This window comes from Convolutriloba macropyga, chromosome 3 (assembly GCF_964194025.1).
Source record: "Convolutriloba macropyga chromosome 3, txConMacr16.3, whole genome shotgun sequence".
NCBI classification, from domain to species: Eukaryota; Metazoa; Xenacoelomorpha; order Acoela; family Convolutidae; genus Convolutriloba; species Convolutriloba macropyga.
Window position 1 is genome coordinate 57,466,494 of NC_134470.1, and position 15,773 is coordinate 57,482,266.

Here is a 15,773-nt window from a genome sequence, read left to right on the forward strand (position 1 = left end):
CTCCCTTTTTTAACGTTAAATACGGAACATAGCAATTTAACTGGAGGCATAATAGTGATTTTTCTAACTAGATTCCTGAAAAATTTCAAGGAAAATTATTTAGGTTATTCAGTCGCAATATTATCGTCCTTTTGACTTTTGCAACTATTCGTTTTCAAAAAAAAAACAATGGAATCTTTAGGTTTGCCTTGAGTTTTTTTTGCATTTCCTGATCAATTTTTAGCTTAAACTCAGCAATGCGAGATGGCATTGAGTTTGTAATTGATTGAAATTTAATGTCTTTCTGTTTTGCGTATTGAGTAGTGGCATTTTCAGTTTTCGGCTTTAATAATACGAGTGTTCTTAAAAATTTTCATAACTTTTTCCAATCTTTCAAGTTCTTTTATGGTCTTGTCGTATTTTTGGGTGAGGTCAAATACCACGTTATTGCCGTTCAAATAGCAGGCACAATTGAAGATATCATGTATTTCAGTGGATGGATTATGGTTTTAACGGCTTTGACCCCTTCTCCTAGCAGACCTAAATGAAGTTTTTTGTTTTGTCTTCGTTTGGTGTCTTTTTGTATTAGTGTAAAAGCTTTCGATAAACTGCAGGCCTTAGCAACTTCTTATGCAAGAACAAAAAACCTTTTTTAAAGATTTCAGATTATAATTAAATTTTGCGAAAACCAAATGCTTTAAAAAAAATAAATATGTTTTTCTTTAACTTTGACCTTTGCTGATTTTGTGTCTACCTGCTACCTAGACTCGTTAATTACAAGTTGCAAATCACATTTTGGAAGTATAAAATTAGCATATATAATTGAACATATCTAATGTTTTGTTGCCTTGTTCATTGCTTTAACGGCTTCGACACTTCTTTTTCGCGAAAATTTATCTGATTTTACGATTGTTGTCTGTATTTGTCGTTCTTCTTGTAGACCTATCACATTTTCTGAAAATTAAACGATCTCAAAGGCTTCCTTGAAGCAAAAAATAAATGCATATATTTATTTCATTCGATAGTATTTTTAATGACGTGGAATCTATTTCTTTACGAAAAAAAATGTTTGCTCTTTTTGTTTTTTTGTCCAATTCCTGGCTAGTTTCATTGCACAGAGGTAAAATGTACCCCTATTTGTTTTCGAAGATGCGCAAGTTATTGTGACCTGTTTTTTACCGAATATATACTGGTTTTATCGGGTTCGGCACAGTTTTCTCGCAATTTTTGTTTTCCATCTGTTTTGTCGTTTGTTTTTGTAGATCTAAATCAAATTCTGGATAATGACAGGTCACAATGGTTACAAATTGAGATATGATTAAATATAATTTTTTTCAAAATTGATATCACGGTTAATATCCATTGGTTTTCACTATTTGAAAATATCGAAAAAATATATAACTCTTTTAAACTTTGGCTTTTTGGTTTTGTTTGCCTACCTAGTACTAAGTCTCATAAAGTTCCTTATATTAAAGTAATTTTTTCAGTTTATGTTTAATTCGATTCTTTCCTGATATTACTTTAAGGTGTTTTTTTAGAAGAAAGTTAGTTTTAGATTTAAATATTGTTTTTGTTGTTAATTGGTGTTGTTTTTTGTCTTGTCTCGTAGTCTTAGTAATGACAAGTCTCAACGGCCCTCTTATGTGACTTTATTGACTTTACAAAGTGGTTTAACATTGTCATTACCGAGCCTCTTTGTTTCCATTCTATAAAAATCTGAGGTTTTTTGCGTGATGTTTTTTTTCCGAAACTGGTAAGAAGGACAGAATTCATGTTTAAGTCCACCTAAACTTTTTTTCACAGCTCAAATGAGCTGAGTATGGTCTTTCCAAAACAAACTCTGAACGAGCATTGTCTTTTCATAAATCTGAACCTAGGCCTGGGGAACAACAGTTCAACACTTGAAAATAGTACTAAATCAGTAACCGATTCATATTGGTTCTTATATAGGCTCGTCAAAATTGCCTCCACGCTTTTAGGTTTATTAGAGTTCATCGTTTTGAGCCACTGAAACAAAATTCAAAATAACGGTAGGGTAATAAGGTGCTGCAAAATATGCTTAATAATAATGCTGCACGTTAATGCCAGGATCGAGGTGTCACCGACATTCAACGCAAAATTATGTTAGATAAGCGGTGAATGTAGAAAATGTTGTAAGATAAGCGGTTAATGCGGTGAAATTTCATAAATGAGGCGGTGAATGCAGTGAAAAGAACTTTGTCGCCTAGTAGAGGTGAAATTACACAATTTCGTTGCCGAATTTAGCCGTGATATATTATAAATTCACCCCTTTGAAAAAAGGTGTTCAAACTATGTGAGACAAGTGATGACTGCGGTGAAATTACATAACACAACCGCTTAACTTAGTGGTGAAACTACATAAATTCATCGTTTAGAAAAAAGTGTTAAAATTGCGTGCTATCAGCAGTGAAATAACATAAATTCGCCGCTTAACTTAGTAGTGAAATTAAATAAATTCACCGTTTAACTTAGTGGCGAAAAAACATAAATTCACCGCTTAGAAAACGTTTCGAATTGTTTTTTGTCCAACAAAGTTAAGATACATTTATTAAAAGACGCACGGCAAATTTACCCACAAATAATCATACATCTTTTTGAAACTCTTTCTAAGCGCTGAATTTATGTAATTTCATCACTAGAGTTGGAGGTGAACTTACAAAAAATTCACCATATTTCATTGCTAAAATTTGTATTTTTCTAATCTTACAAAAATTCAAAACGCATGTTTTACAGAAAAGAGAGTGAATTTGATTTAAATTCAAAACAAATATGCTAGGAATTAGTGAGATGTGGCGCAGAGCCTAATCTGAATTAGGAAAATGTGGAAGAAAAGGAACGCAAAGAATTTAATGATTAACCGGAAGTCTTACAGATCAGATACAACCTTGTATGATTACCGGGGATTTTTAATATCACGCAGCCAGGAGGAGTCGGCAAAGCGGTTCCTGTTTTCATATTGAGACAGTTAAAATTTCTCGAAACACATTTCTCTGGGAAAGGTTCAAAGCTTTCAACTGACCTGCCCGTCTCCGGTGTCCTTCGAGTCAGCATCAGTCGCCTTCACTTTGAATATAGATGAGCCCGCCACAATTGGGGTGTTCTCTTTTATACTCACACTGTCGGGCAAATTGGCAATCACAGGTGTGTGTTGGTTCACTGGCTTGGCCACAAATGGGTAACTGTATGTGTTGGTCAGAATGGAGTCTGAGATTTGAAATTCGAGGATTGAGAACTCTGCCGATTCCGCATCCACGTCTATCGCCTGGCAGTAACGACAATTATCAAAACTATTTTTCCTTTTCCCAGTGAATATTTTTTCTTGTATATAAGCATACGTGAACAAAGGTTGCATGGCAAAATATCCAATGTGCCAAAATACCCAATGCCGTTATACCCAATTTATTCCCTTGGATCTTTTCGTTCAATAATGCGAATAAAAATTAGCTATTACAAGCATGTTTTCTCATATTTAAGCTGATAGTTTAATCACATGTTCGGATGTGATAGTTTCATATCAAGTTGCACGGGCTGCTGAGGCATGGTGATGGTACGCGAGGCTTGGGCAAATGCACTCACTACCTAAGTGTTGTGCTAAATAATCGTTCTGGTAATTTCAACATCAGGATAAAAATTGGGTATATTTGGGGTATTTTGTCACATTGGGTATTTTGGCATTGGATGTTTTACCCTCCTCTGACACCGACCTGAAAAAACTAATGCGCACTTTTATTACTATCAAAATTTGAATAGCCTAAAATGTGGGATTATAGCTACTACAATTAATATACACTTGTATTAGAAAAGTGTAGAAATAACAACCATGCATAGTCATATTCTCCCTAGGAAAAGGAAAGTTCTCACTTTTTGGTTATTTTCTTTTCCCGTTAGAGTCTGTTTCCCCAAAATAGTGGCACGTTTTGTAACGGATTGGCTTGTGGATTTTATGATCAGAGCGATTAATATGATAGTTCCCCAAACCAAAATAAAACGCTAATCTGACAGATCATTTTAAAAGATGACTTGATTTTATATTACTTTCAATTCTTAGAACAGCTAGAAGAGAACCCACCTTTGCCAAGTCCACATCAATTGAGCAAGTGGCTGAACTTGTCAGGGTACAGGTAGTTTGGGAAAAGGAGAATAGAGATCTGTCAGTTTCGCCCTGAAAGGACAGAGTCACAATCTGGTTCAGATCTGCTGTGGCGTCCAGATCCTGGCACGTTAGAGTTGCAACTGTGGTTCCAGAACTGGTTCCCTCGTCCATGAGTCCGTTTGGAGCGTCTGTTGCGTCATACGCGAATGTGCAAGTTGGTTTGATGTCGTTTATATTCGTGTATTGAATCGTTCTCTAAAGCAAATAGACAAAATTGCCAACGAACTTTATCCTAGGGAAACGTGATTTGATCGTATTATAAATTACCCGATGATCAGTTGGAATTGACCCCCCCTAAAAATTGTGGCTAGCCTTTCAACTAGTTTGATTATACCATCCTAAACTAATTTAAATTAGTTAGATTATACTAATTAAACTATACCCCGTGGTTAAACTGAGATTGTTAGATTTTATAAACTATAATTTGGCTAAAATTAACCACGACATGACTAATTACTTTCGTTACCTGTAAAATAATGGAGTCTGCAGAGTTATCAGTTACAACAAAGTTCACAGTCACCGGGTTGGTCAGCCCCGACTCCTCAAAATCGATCTCGTCTGCCAGGAAAAACACCCCAGTTGTCGGATCAATTGCAATTTTGCCATTGCTTCCCGTCACACTGTACGTCAGCTGACCATTCGCCGTTCCGAGACCGTCGGCGTCCTTGCAAGACATCCTTCCTAGAATCGTATTGACACTGGTACCCTCGGAGACGAACAAATTTGTACTGGGAAATGAAGTGCAATTGATAGCTCCATCGTTCACACTTCTAACGATCACAAGGATCTCCACTTCGTCTTTGTTACCGTCATCATCTTCGGCAACTACGACCAAATTGTAGGCGCTCTTGCCAGACGAGTCGAAACCAGCAGCAGAGGAAGACTTCAGCTGCCCGGTTCCAGAACCGGATTCAACTACAAAGTTGGGGTCACCCTGTTTCATTGTGAAGGTCAACGTGTCGCCGTCGGCGTCGGAGCATTTCAGGTCGGCAATCAGAACCTGTGATGCGGCTAAAATACGTGCTATTTGAACCAAACTATGAACCAGATAATGCAAAATGCATCCATAAAAGCCTTATTCTTACTTAACTATTAAAAATAAGCACCTAACGATGTCAGGTCCAACAAGTTTGAATAAAAGTATGTTTTATCTCAAACTTGTATATTTGATGGCTGAGAAGGGAGTGCATCTTTCTATATATTTTAATGAAAGGCCAAGTTTGCCTATATCTAATTGTCCGGTCATCGATTATTGCCCAAGTTCTTGTTGTGATTTGAAATTTGATTCAAAAACTTGCGCACATTAATTCCATGATTTACGTAAGCAGTTAATTTAATTTTCAGTTTTACAAAAAGTTTGCACATTATGAAAATTTACGTATATTTGAAAATTTATTGAACAAAAACTTAGATATATGTGAATGAATTGATGCTCAGTCTCAAATCCCGCATTGGTCACTGATTAAAGGTACGTGAAAAAAGTACCTCACACAGATCTTCAAATTAATTTAGTTTTCATCAAACTTATGGAGAAGAGATATTTCCGATTGGGGAGGTTTTTAAGCTTGACAAATCTCACTACATCAGTGTAGGTTTGGTGTTGAAGTCCTGTGTCTCCGCGTTCAAAGCCTACAGACACAACGAGACGTCCATAGACTCTTCTTATAAACGCTATGGAACAAGTGATTGCTTGCTTAGTAATAAACTGGTTGAAAAACTCACAGTGCTGTTTTCTATAATTAAATGTTGAATATACTTTGTATTGGGTCGCACTTGTCATAATATGTTTTTCTCAATTTGTAAGTTTCTCTTTATCACAGATTTTTTGCAGAAACACAGATAAAGAATGTTGAATTTTTATTGCAAAATGCGTCATTAAATCTTTATTCCTAACAATTCATGGATTGAAATGCTTCGAAATGCACGTTTCTGTTCATTGATTCATGGAATTTACAGTATTTTCCTATTTCTATGATAAGCCACCTATTTTACACCACACATCATAGTACTGATACCGGTCATCAATTGACTAGTACCCCTGTGACCGATTGATGCGACCTGTCGAGTAGATTTCATATTATGATTATATACCTACACGATTTATACCATAAAAGTGGGAAACAAATGTGCATTCTACTGGAGACCAATTATTTAAATAGGAGAAAACAATTAATTTTGTTTCATTCAGGACATTGTCAGCAATTAATTTAATTTTAGCCCAATCATTTTTTGGGCCAAAAATTTTTATCTAACAATTTTAAATTGGCGTATACTCAGATAGCCGAAGATTTACTTAGGCGGATACAACGAACGTTTACAATTTGTTTGATATGGTTTTTGCATTCGTGATTGGTCAATTAGATTAAGATAAAAAGAAGCCGCGCTAAGTAAATAGCAATGGAACAGGACACTATTTCATAAGTTTTGACCGAGTAATTAGTTCAGCAGGCCATACCTCGGCGGCCTGTTGGATTATGAATGTATCACAGCCGACCAACTGAGTTATCACAATTCGAGCCAGTTTTCTCACTCTATATAGTATGTCATTTGGGCGATCTGACACGCTTCAAGTTTTTTTGCCTATCTGGATTGTCTTCTGTCGGACATGTCCTCATTAAAGTACGGAGAATTAAAATACCAAGTCCCCTATTAAATTTGATGCACCGAAATACAGATAAATAAATATAAAAGAAATGTACTGGAAACGCGTTGACACCTCAAAACAGGTACTAATTCAACCAATGTTATGTGGTAGCGAAACAGTTGGTGGTATATAAATCTCATTGTTTTGCTTCATAGGTGGACTGCCGCTCTATTATGGTGCCCACTGCTCCAGAGCTAATGCATTCCTGACTGTCAAACTTAAATTTTTCCCGAGCCGAGGATTTTTCATTTTTCTGAAATTATGTGAGAAATGCGCTAAAATATCTGACTGCAAAGTTTCCCGAGATTTGAACCTCACTCCCTAGTGCACTAGCTATATCTTTTATATTTTTCCGTGGCAGCTCAGGACCTTGATATTATGTAAGAAGTGGGCTGAAAGTGGAGTAAAAATGGTCCAAATTTATCTGAAGAGGGGTGAAATTTTATGAAACCAGCACATGGGTTGCAACAATATGTTAACCTTGGTCTTCATTAATTGTTATCAGCAGTGTCTCTGGATCGCATACAGGCACGTCTTCAGATGTGATGGTGAGTGTAAATGTCGCATCTGGGTTGCTGGGCTCTCCCGCATTGTCTGTGAGCCTGAGCACTAGTGCACACGACAAGTACGATGACAAGGATCCAATGACAAAGAAGTCCTCTGCCTCCACGTCCAGAACCAAGGGGCAGGGCGACACCGCCACTGAGTCTAAAAGACATCATTAGGTTGCAAGAGGTACACTTTTGAGCAGAACGTACAGTTTGAAGGTCGCATGGACAGCAGTGACAAAAGCGACAATTAGCCTGAAATTCATTTCTAGATTTTAATAAGAAATTCGTTCTCAACCTGATACCAACTGACAGAATAAAAATTTTCCTTGTTACTTACTTAAGAAACTAATTCAAATGCCATCTCATGGACAAAAGATAGTTTAAAATTTGCCTTTTAATCTGGAAGCAGTTTTGCAAGGGCCTAAACCTTCTATGCAGTTTTTTGCTAATTAAGCTTTCTTATATTAATGTCTAATTGACACATTGTTAGGAGCAATCGTGGACATCAGTGGCAAATTTGTGCATATTTACTTGTGCAAATCCACCTTTTGTACGTTTGTATTGTAGAGGTATAGTCAAAATTCTGTCTTGGTTTAGGACCCCTTATCTTAATCTGCTGTGCCTATCCAAAACAAACAGGAAATGACAACACCTGACCCAGGGAAACGAAGCTTGAGACATCTGGTTGCGCCTTCGATAACATTCTAAGAAACCGTAAAGTTATTTAAATAATATAAACGGCCACAAATTCCACTATAGCCCCAACACAAAATTATAGCCACCCTCATTATGGCATGATTACCTTGACTGCGTGGGCGGAGCTATACGTCTATGCGTAATAAGAACACAGAGATGGGAAGCTATAATGGGAAAGAACCGCACAAACTGGTTTTGTGTAAGAATAACTATTGTCTTACTGCAATAAACCCATTTAAAGTTCTCTCATTTTGAACAATGCTTCAGACTTGTTCGGCCCGAATTTGTTAAATCTGACATTTGCTTTACGCGGAAGAAAAAAAAGGAATTAGGTCCAGCATACGTCAAATGACAGCACACTCATTTTGCAATTGTCATATACTTATTACAAATAGCGTAGTTGGGGTTTGCTTTCTAACAGTGATTAAGAAACGATATTCGCAAAAAATGTTGATTTTCTAAAAATTGTTTCTTTAAAAAAATTAGGGAAGAAACAAAATAGTTTTAAATTTTTGAATTGTTAGAAAGATGAACGTTGACTGATGGTACCTGGAGGAAGCTGATCAATACACGATTCGACAATATTTGCTTAATAGTTCACTAAAATTGGCATCAAATCATTTTTCAGCAGACCTTTTCAATGCCTTGAGCCGTTCCCAATGTTTCTATTTTTTGAAGAATTTTTCAATTATTTCTGGAATAAAAATTCAAAATGTGTATAGCAGACATTTTGCTCAGCAAGATATTAAAAAGATGCCTTTTAAAAACCATACTCGACGCTAACTGTGCATAAAGTTTTTTTTCCAAAACCGAAAAATGGTAGAACTCGTAAGAAAAATTGGTCTGCAGCTGATAAACATTAGCTAGCTTTGGTTAACCTTCTATAATTTGTGTATTGTAATGTCTGATTTTGAGAGAGAGCTTTTTAAAAAAAAGTGCCTTCCGTTAAATGATCCGCCGTTTTGAGAGTTTTATAACTGCCAGCATTTTTTCAGCCACACTAAAAGCAATTTTTCAGCCACACTAAAAGCAATTTTTCAGCCACACTTCGCGTTGTCAACCACATGATTTTAGAATTAAATGCCTTTGATGGTTTCATGATGAATTTTTGAGTCCAGAATCGTGGCTAATCATACTTAAGTGTATCTCGGAAAACTGTTTATTTCTAAGAAATATCAGCCACAAACAATTTTTTCGTTTCTTATCAGCCACAAACAATTTGTACTTAATTGTAACATGTTATGGCTCGTACATATCAGCACCTTCTCGTTCCACGAATCATATCAACACCATATCAGACACGAATGTCGGAAGAATTTGTGGTACAATAGTACATTTTTAGTTTGAGGTTATTATTTGGTGCAGCTAAATTGGTTCATTTTGTGTTTAACTTAATTTAGTTCATTTCATCTACCTTTAATTTGTTCATTCATTTAGTTTTAATTTTGAAGATCAAATCTTATGATTTCATACTTGTAAATTTGTTTACATCCTGTGCATGATCTTTTGTCTGTTCACATTGTCTCGTGATTGTAAGTTGCCGCATTTAGTAATGTAATCCTATGAACAAATTGTTAATCAGTTTTGTTAATTTTGTCTAATTTCATTCTTCTCAATTTCGTAATTCAAAATAGTTGACTCTCTCTCTCATAACTAGAATCCGATTCGCCAAAGTCTTAATTCAGACCTATCAAAAGTTTGGTATCTTTTGCTGAGCGAAATACTCTACAAATAATTGAAAGCGATTTCGCTCCGCCAAATCGACTGAAATTCTGTAACTCGAATAGTTGATTCTGAAGCAACAAATAAAAGCATTAAACCTCTCCGCCAAATCACCCTTAATTGGCCGCTGTAGAGAAAGCTAATTGGTACCACGAAACAACTCATTCCTACAGATTGTAAAACTGTACGACATGGCGCAGTCAGCAGGAGAATCGAGAAAAACACCTTTGTCGATAGAGCCATTTTGGGAACGACCGACTTCAAACCCACCAATCAGATGGGAGAAAGGGAGAATTCAAGTAAAACTAGCGATTCTCGCTCGCAAGAATATCACTATAGACACATTGCTACAACCTAAACCATCGACAGTTCGTCTGCCAGCGGAACCGAAGTACGAGATGCCGATTGACGACACAACCGAGGAAGCAGAGAGAGAGCGTAGAATAAGAAACAACCAGTTGAAGTTGCAATGGGAACTAAAATGTCAAAAGATAACAGAAGCGGTAATACTATGCGGGGAACGTCCATGGAATTTGTGTGACCAAAAATGCGTATCTCTATTGTACCTAAGTATTGGTACTGAAGGAAGACGATTACTAACACAAAAATTCCCGCACGACAATATTTACGATTTGACTACCCTCAAACTCTGGGAAATGATGGAGATTGCCTTTATCCGCCCAAGAAACATCACATTTGATCGATATGTGTTCTTCTCTTGGAAGCAAAAGACGGGCGAAACTGTAGAGCAATTCTACAGCATCTTGAAAGAATTGGCTGAAAATTGCGACTTTGAAAACCGTGAAGAAGCAATCATCAGGGCCATTTTCCTCACTAACATGCTGGATGATGACATTCAGCGAGAGGTCCTACGGGATACAGTTGAACCAGAGAGGGCACTCAGCATTGCAGTCAACATGGAAATGGTAATCAGAATCAGCAAAGAATTTCATCTAATAACGGAGCAACTGGTAGTACGGTGAACGCAATACAACAATTCAATCGATTTCGCGGCGCGGGTGTACGTGGACTGATCAAGCAGAGCAGTCATCAACCGTGCATCCGCTGGACAATGTCGTGGTTGTGGTCAAATCTGGACACCTACACATCGTCAGGTTGGCCCCGCAATGGGTAAGAAATGTAACCACTGTGGTTTGCAAAACCATTTCGCTAAGGTATGTCGTCGAAGATTTAATAATACAAGAAACACTCAACAAACTAATCGCATTAACACTTTAGAAACGGCTGAAACATCTAATCAAAATTCTAGTCAGGAAAGTCAGAATGTCAATTTTATCAATTATAATGAGCAAATCAACTCAGACTATGATTCTTCGGATGATAATTACGTTGCAACAGTTGAAAATATGAGTTCACCAAATTTAGCACTGAAAAATTTGTCATTAACGATCGGAAACACAAACTGTGATTTACTTCTCGACTCCGGTAGTGGTTGTACCATTATTAATTTCTCACTTGCAAGAGAAATAATGCTCAATTGTGCTCAATCGCAATGGTCGGAGAAAAGACCATTGGAATTGAAGTCATTTTCTAACGATATCGTTCAACCACTCGGCACTTTGAAAACGCCGGTAAAATGTAATGATTGGAGCATTCAGAAAGCAAAAAAAAACAGTTGTAGCCGATGGGCTTCGACCAATATTAGGACGAGACCTTTTTGATCAGTTAGGCATCACAATTTCTCAGAAGCCTTGTCCGCAAACAGAGGTTAACAATATAGATCCACCTTGTGCAATAAAGAAATCACTGGCAAAGGAGTTTCCTGATTTGATATCCCGAATTGGAAAATAAAAAAATCACACGGTAAATTCAAAATTTCACAAAAACTATCGAGTAATACATCAAAAAGGACAAAAAGTGCCCATACACCTTCAACCGAAAGTGGAAATTGAATTAGAGAAACTGTTAAATGAAGGACATATCGAAAAATTAAATAACTGTTCTGATCAATTTTTCATATCTCCGATTGTCATTACGGTAAAAAAGGACAAATCAATCAAAATAACACTCGATTCAAAAATCCTAACCAAAGCTATTCATAAAAACAAGTATCAAATGCCGAAAATAGATTCGCTAATTCAAACAATTTCGCAAACACTGTCAACGGCGCCGCAGGAGACTGCTTATTTCACGACTCTTGATTTGCAATACGCTTATAGTCAACTAAAGCTACACAGTGATACGGCCCGCCATTGTAACTTTAAAATTGTTAGCGGAGATATGACCGGCACATATCAATTTAAAACTGGATTTTACGGCTTAACGGACATGCCAGCTGAATTCCAAAAAGCTATTGATTGTACTCTTGCCGGTTTGGAAAATACTTTCTGTTTCTTAGATGATATTTTGATCGTTAGCAGAGGTGGAATCGAAAAACATCTAGACTTGGTACGAAAATTCCTAATAAAACTGGATCTAGAAAACTTACGCATAAATCTTGCAAAATGTCATTTCGCGAAAGAAACGATTGAATGGCTCGGTCATAACATTACACAATCAGATGTAACCCCACTTTCAAGTAAAACGGATGCAATTGGAAAACTATCGGCACCCACTAATCTTAAAAAACTTATGGGTCTCCAAAAAAACTCTTTTATGGGTTCTGTACACCATTTAGGAAAATTTATCCCGAATTTGTCACAATTATGTTACCCCCTGCGACCATTGCTTAAGAAAAATTCAAAATTTCTTTGGACGGAAGAGCACGATAAACAGTTTTCTCTAATAAAAGAACAAATTATGGAAACCACTGAAAATAAACATTTCAACCCGGAATTAGAAACACGAATTAAATGTGACGCTTCGCGTAACGGATTGGGATTTGCATTGGAACAACGAACACCTAATGGGTGGCATACAGTAGCATTCGCGTCACGATTTTTGAACTCTGTTGAAGACAGATATAGTATAAACGAACTAGAACTTCTGGGTGTTGTTTGGTCCGTGGAACATTTTAAGTATTATTTATACGGCAAACCCTTTACTGTGATAACTGATCATAGAGCACTTCTCTCAATTATGAGAGAAAATAGATCTAACAAATCATATAATAGTAGACTGACACGTTGGGTAGATCGTTTACTACCATTTGACTTCTCGATTGATCACCTTCCGGGCACAAAAATGGGATTAGTGGATTATATATCTCGCGACCCGCATCAACAAGCTGCTAATATATCTGCATATGACGAGCAATTTATTGTAGCTAAATTGGATGTAATTAAACGTAGTGCGAAACGCTTCTTGTTAAATGCCGAAAATTACGTCGATTTCGCAGCGCGAAATCAATCTACAAAATGCGTCATAAATAATCCAAATTCCACTAATAACTTATGCAGTGAATTCGCACCGCGAAATCCAGAACATTCTACAAGCACGCCAATTGACGACTCAATTAGCGAATTAACAATCAATAATTTAAATTCCATCCCCAAAATCGAGACAACTAACATTCCTCACTCGCTTTTTGCCTTAAACCGACCCACTGAACAGTCACTCTCTAATTTAAATCACTTTCAACGAATTGCAACGAAATTCAAGAACGTCTACATGATGTCCCAATCAACTTCCGATGATGAAACGCTGATGACAGTTAAACAATCGACCCCATCGAGAGTACGTTTTGCAGAAGAGGGACCTTCAACGGTCCAAGCAGCACCCGTGACTCCAATAACACCCACTACTGATACAACAGCCACTTCGCCGTCAGTAGACGATTTGTACCTGGACTCATTCAACTTCGCGCTCTCCAAGATCTTCTCCAGATCTCTAATGGCCAGCCTGACAACCAAGGACGCGATCTTGAAAGAGATTCGCGACTGCATTTTGACGGACAATGAAGATAGATGTAGACAAATATCCCTTTACATTCATTCCTTTTGGAAAGACTTGCATGTAAGGAACGGGTGTGTCTGCATAGATGACAGAATTGCTCTTCGCCATGCGATCAAAGATGCCTATGTAGACGCCATCCACGCAACTCATCCTGGCACATGGGGAATGACTGATATGGCAACACACGCGTGGTGGCCATATATGCACAGGGACATAGCTACCAAAACAGCAAAGTGCAACCCCTGTGTCAAGATTGGTAAAAATTTAAAACCTATTTTACCAGCAAATAAATGGGCACCATTAAAGTTATGTAAAGTTCCTAATGAAGAAATTTAAATTGATTTTGGAGGACCCATCTATAATCAAAAAAGTCAAGAGATTTGTTTTCTCGCATGTATTGATCGATTTTCGAAATTCCCAACAGCAGAAGTATTTGATAGAGCTAATGCAGATAATATTTTAAAGTTTCCTCAAGAATATGTTTTGCTACACGGTGTACCCCTTGCAATTAGATTGGATCAAGCTAGATGTCAAACGGGGCAACAAATTAAAACATTCTGTAGTCAAAATAACATACAGCTAATCGAGGCGCCAATACACAACCACAGAGCAACTGGTTTGGTTGAAACACTCATTCAAACAATCAAGAATCGCTTAGCTTGTATTAAAACGGCGGCGCAAAATCAATTTAATGTGAAAGCATCAATAAATTCAATAATTTATCAACTACGAATATGTCGTCAAAATACTATTAACATATCACCATTTGAGGAACATTTTGGCAGAAAAGCGAATACACCATTAAGCAATATAACGACTAAACCAGACCCAAAAAGTTTAACTTACAGAAACATTCTAAACAAATATTTAGATTTGGAGACTGTCAGATGGGACCAGCTTATCACAGACGAAAACTGGAACAATGATGAGCGAAGTGACATTGAAATAGAGGTGAAAAAGGACAAACTGGGCAAAGAGGCGATGAAATGACAAAAGGAGGACCAAAACAAGGAAACGAGATTAATTTCTCATCCAGATGTCGGCCAATCGATACCCAGAACAGAAACATCACTGGAGGTAAAATTGGCCAAAAAGAGACCACGCACAAAAAGATCAAAGAAAAGTCTCGACGGCTTATATGACGTCCTAGCACCAGGATCGTCAGTAATTAAAACAAATGAACATACTTCAGTAATTAAAGAACCGGGCAAGAGAGATGTAACAATCAGGAACTCAAATCTAGCAAAGTTTGAGACGAAGGCGGAACGTGACACAGAACTGCAGGTATACGCTAACCGACGGCCAAAACTTCCCACGGGCAAAACAATTGAGGAACTCATAAACCACCATGCAAAGGAATCCAGGAAAAAGTCAGAAGGAGGGAAACGAATGAAACATAGAAAAGTGGCAGATGACGTCAGTACAGTGTCGTCAATTCACTCTAATGTTACACGTGCCCTCCGAGTAAGAATGCCCACAAAGCCTAAAAGACAACTGTCAACGGCGCCGCCAAATCAACCTACCGAATCGATTAACGATCTCGCGGTGCCAATGGGATTACCAACTTCAAGCATTTTTATCGCGGAGCCACCAAGCAGGCCAAAGAGAAAAGCAGCTACAAAAGCATCAGTAGCGTTACTTCCCTCAAAAAGAAAACGCTCCGCAATATCGACCACAGAATCGGATGAATCTGTGACTCCAATTCAAACTTGCCCTCCCACAACCTCAAGTACTGGAGCAATTGGGAAACAAAGAAGACGACAAAACATCAAGAAACAACAAATTGAAAATAAATCAATAATCTCGGCCATACAAACTGCTGCAGCACAGTCTAATCAAGAAGAGTCTAACTTTACAGTCGGCTCATGCTCTCCAACAACCTCATACCCAACTCAATTCTACGTCTCTCCCAATTACGAAGAACCAGAGTTGTCCATGACAGTTGGCGAAGCGGAGAGATATTACGAAAGTGAAAGTGATTAAAGTGCATTTAAGTAAAACTGTTGCATTCAAAACTCTGACTAAAACTTTACAGTATTAATTATTTTAACAAGTACATATGACTATTAATTTTCTGATAAATAACAAGTTATTTTTTTCGCCAAGGGGGAAATGTGGTACAATAGTACATTTTTAGTTTGAGGTTATTATT

General features: G+C 37.3%; 1 protein-coding gene across 1 annotated transcript in view; it reads right to left on the reverse strand.

Annotated features, from left to right (window-relative positions):
- The window catches only part of LOC142336674 (protocadherin Fat 4-like), a 172,603-nt gene that overhangs the window by 59,259 nt on the left and 97,571 nt on the right, over positions 1-15,773 (reverse strand). Inside the window, exons 17-20 of the mRNA XM_075385584.1 lie at positions 7,278-7,505; positions 4,620-5,164; positions 4,070-4,348; positions 3,020-3,262 (exon numbers count right to left, since the gene is read on the reverse strand). Coding sequence (XP_075241699.1) covers positions 3,020-3,262; positions 4,070-4,348; positions 4,620-5,164; positions 7,278-7,505 — 1,295 coding nt within the window. The remainder of the gene's footprint in view (positions 1-3,019; positions 3,263-4,069; positions 4,349-4,619; positions 5,165-7,277; positions 7,506-15,773) is intronic.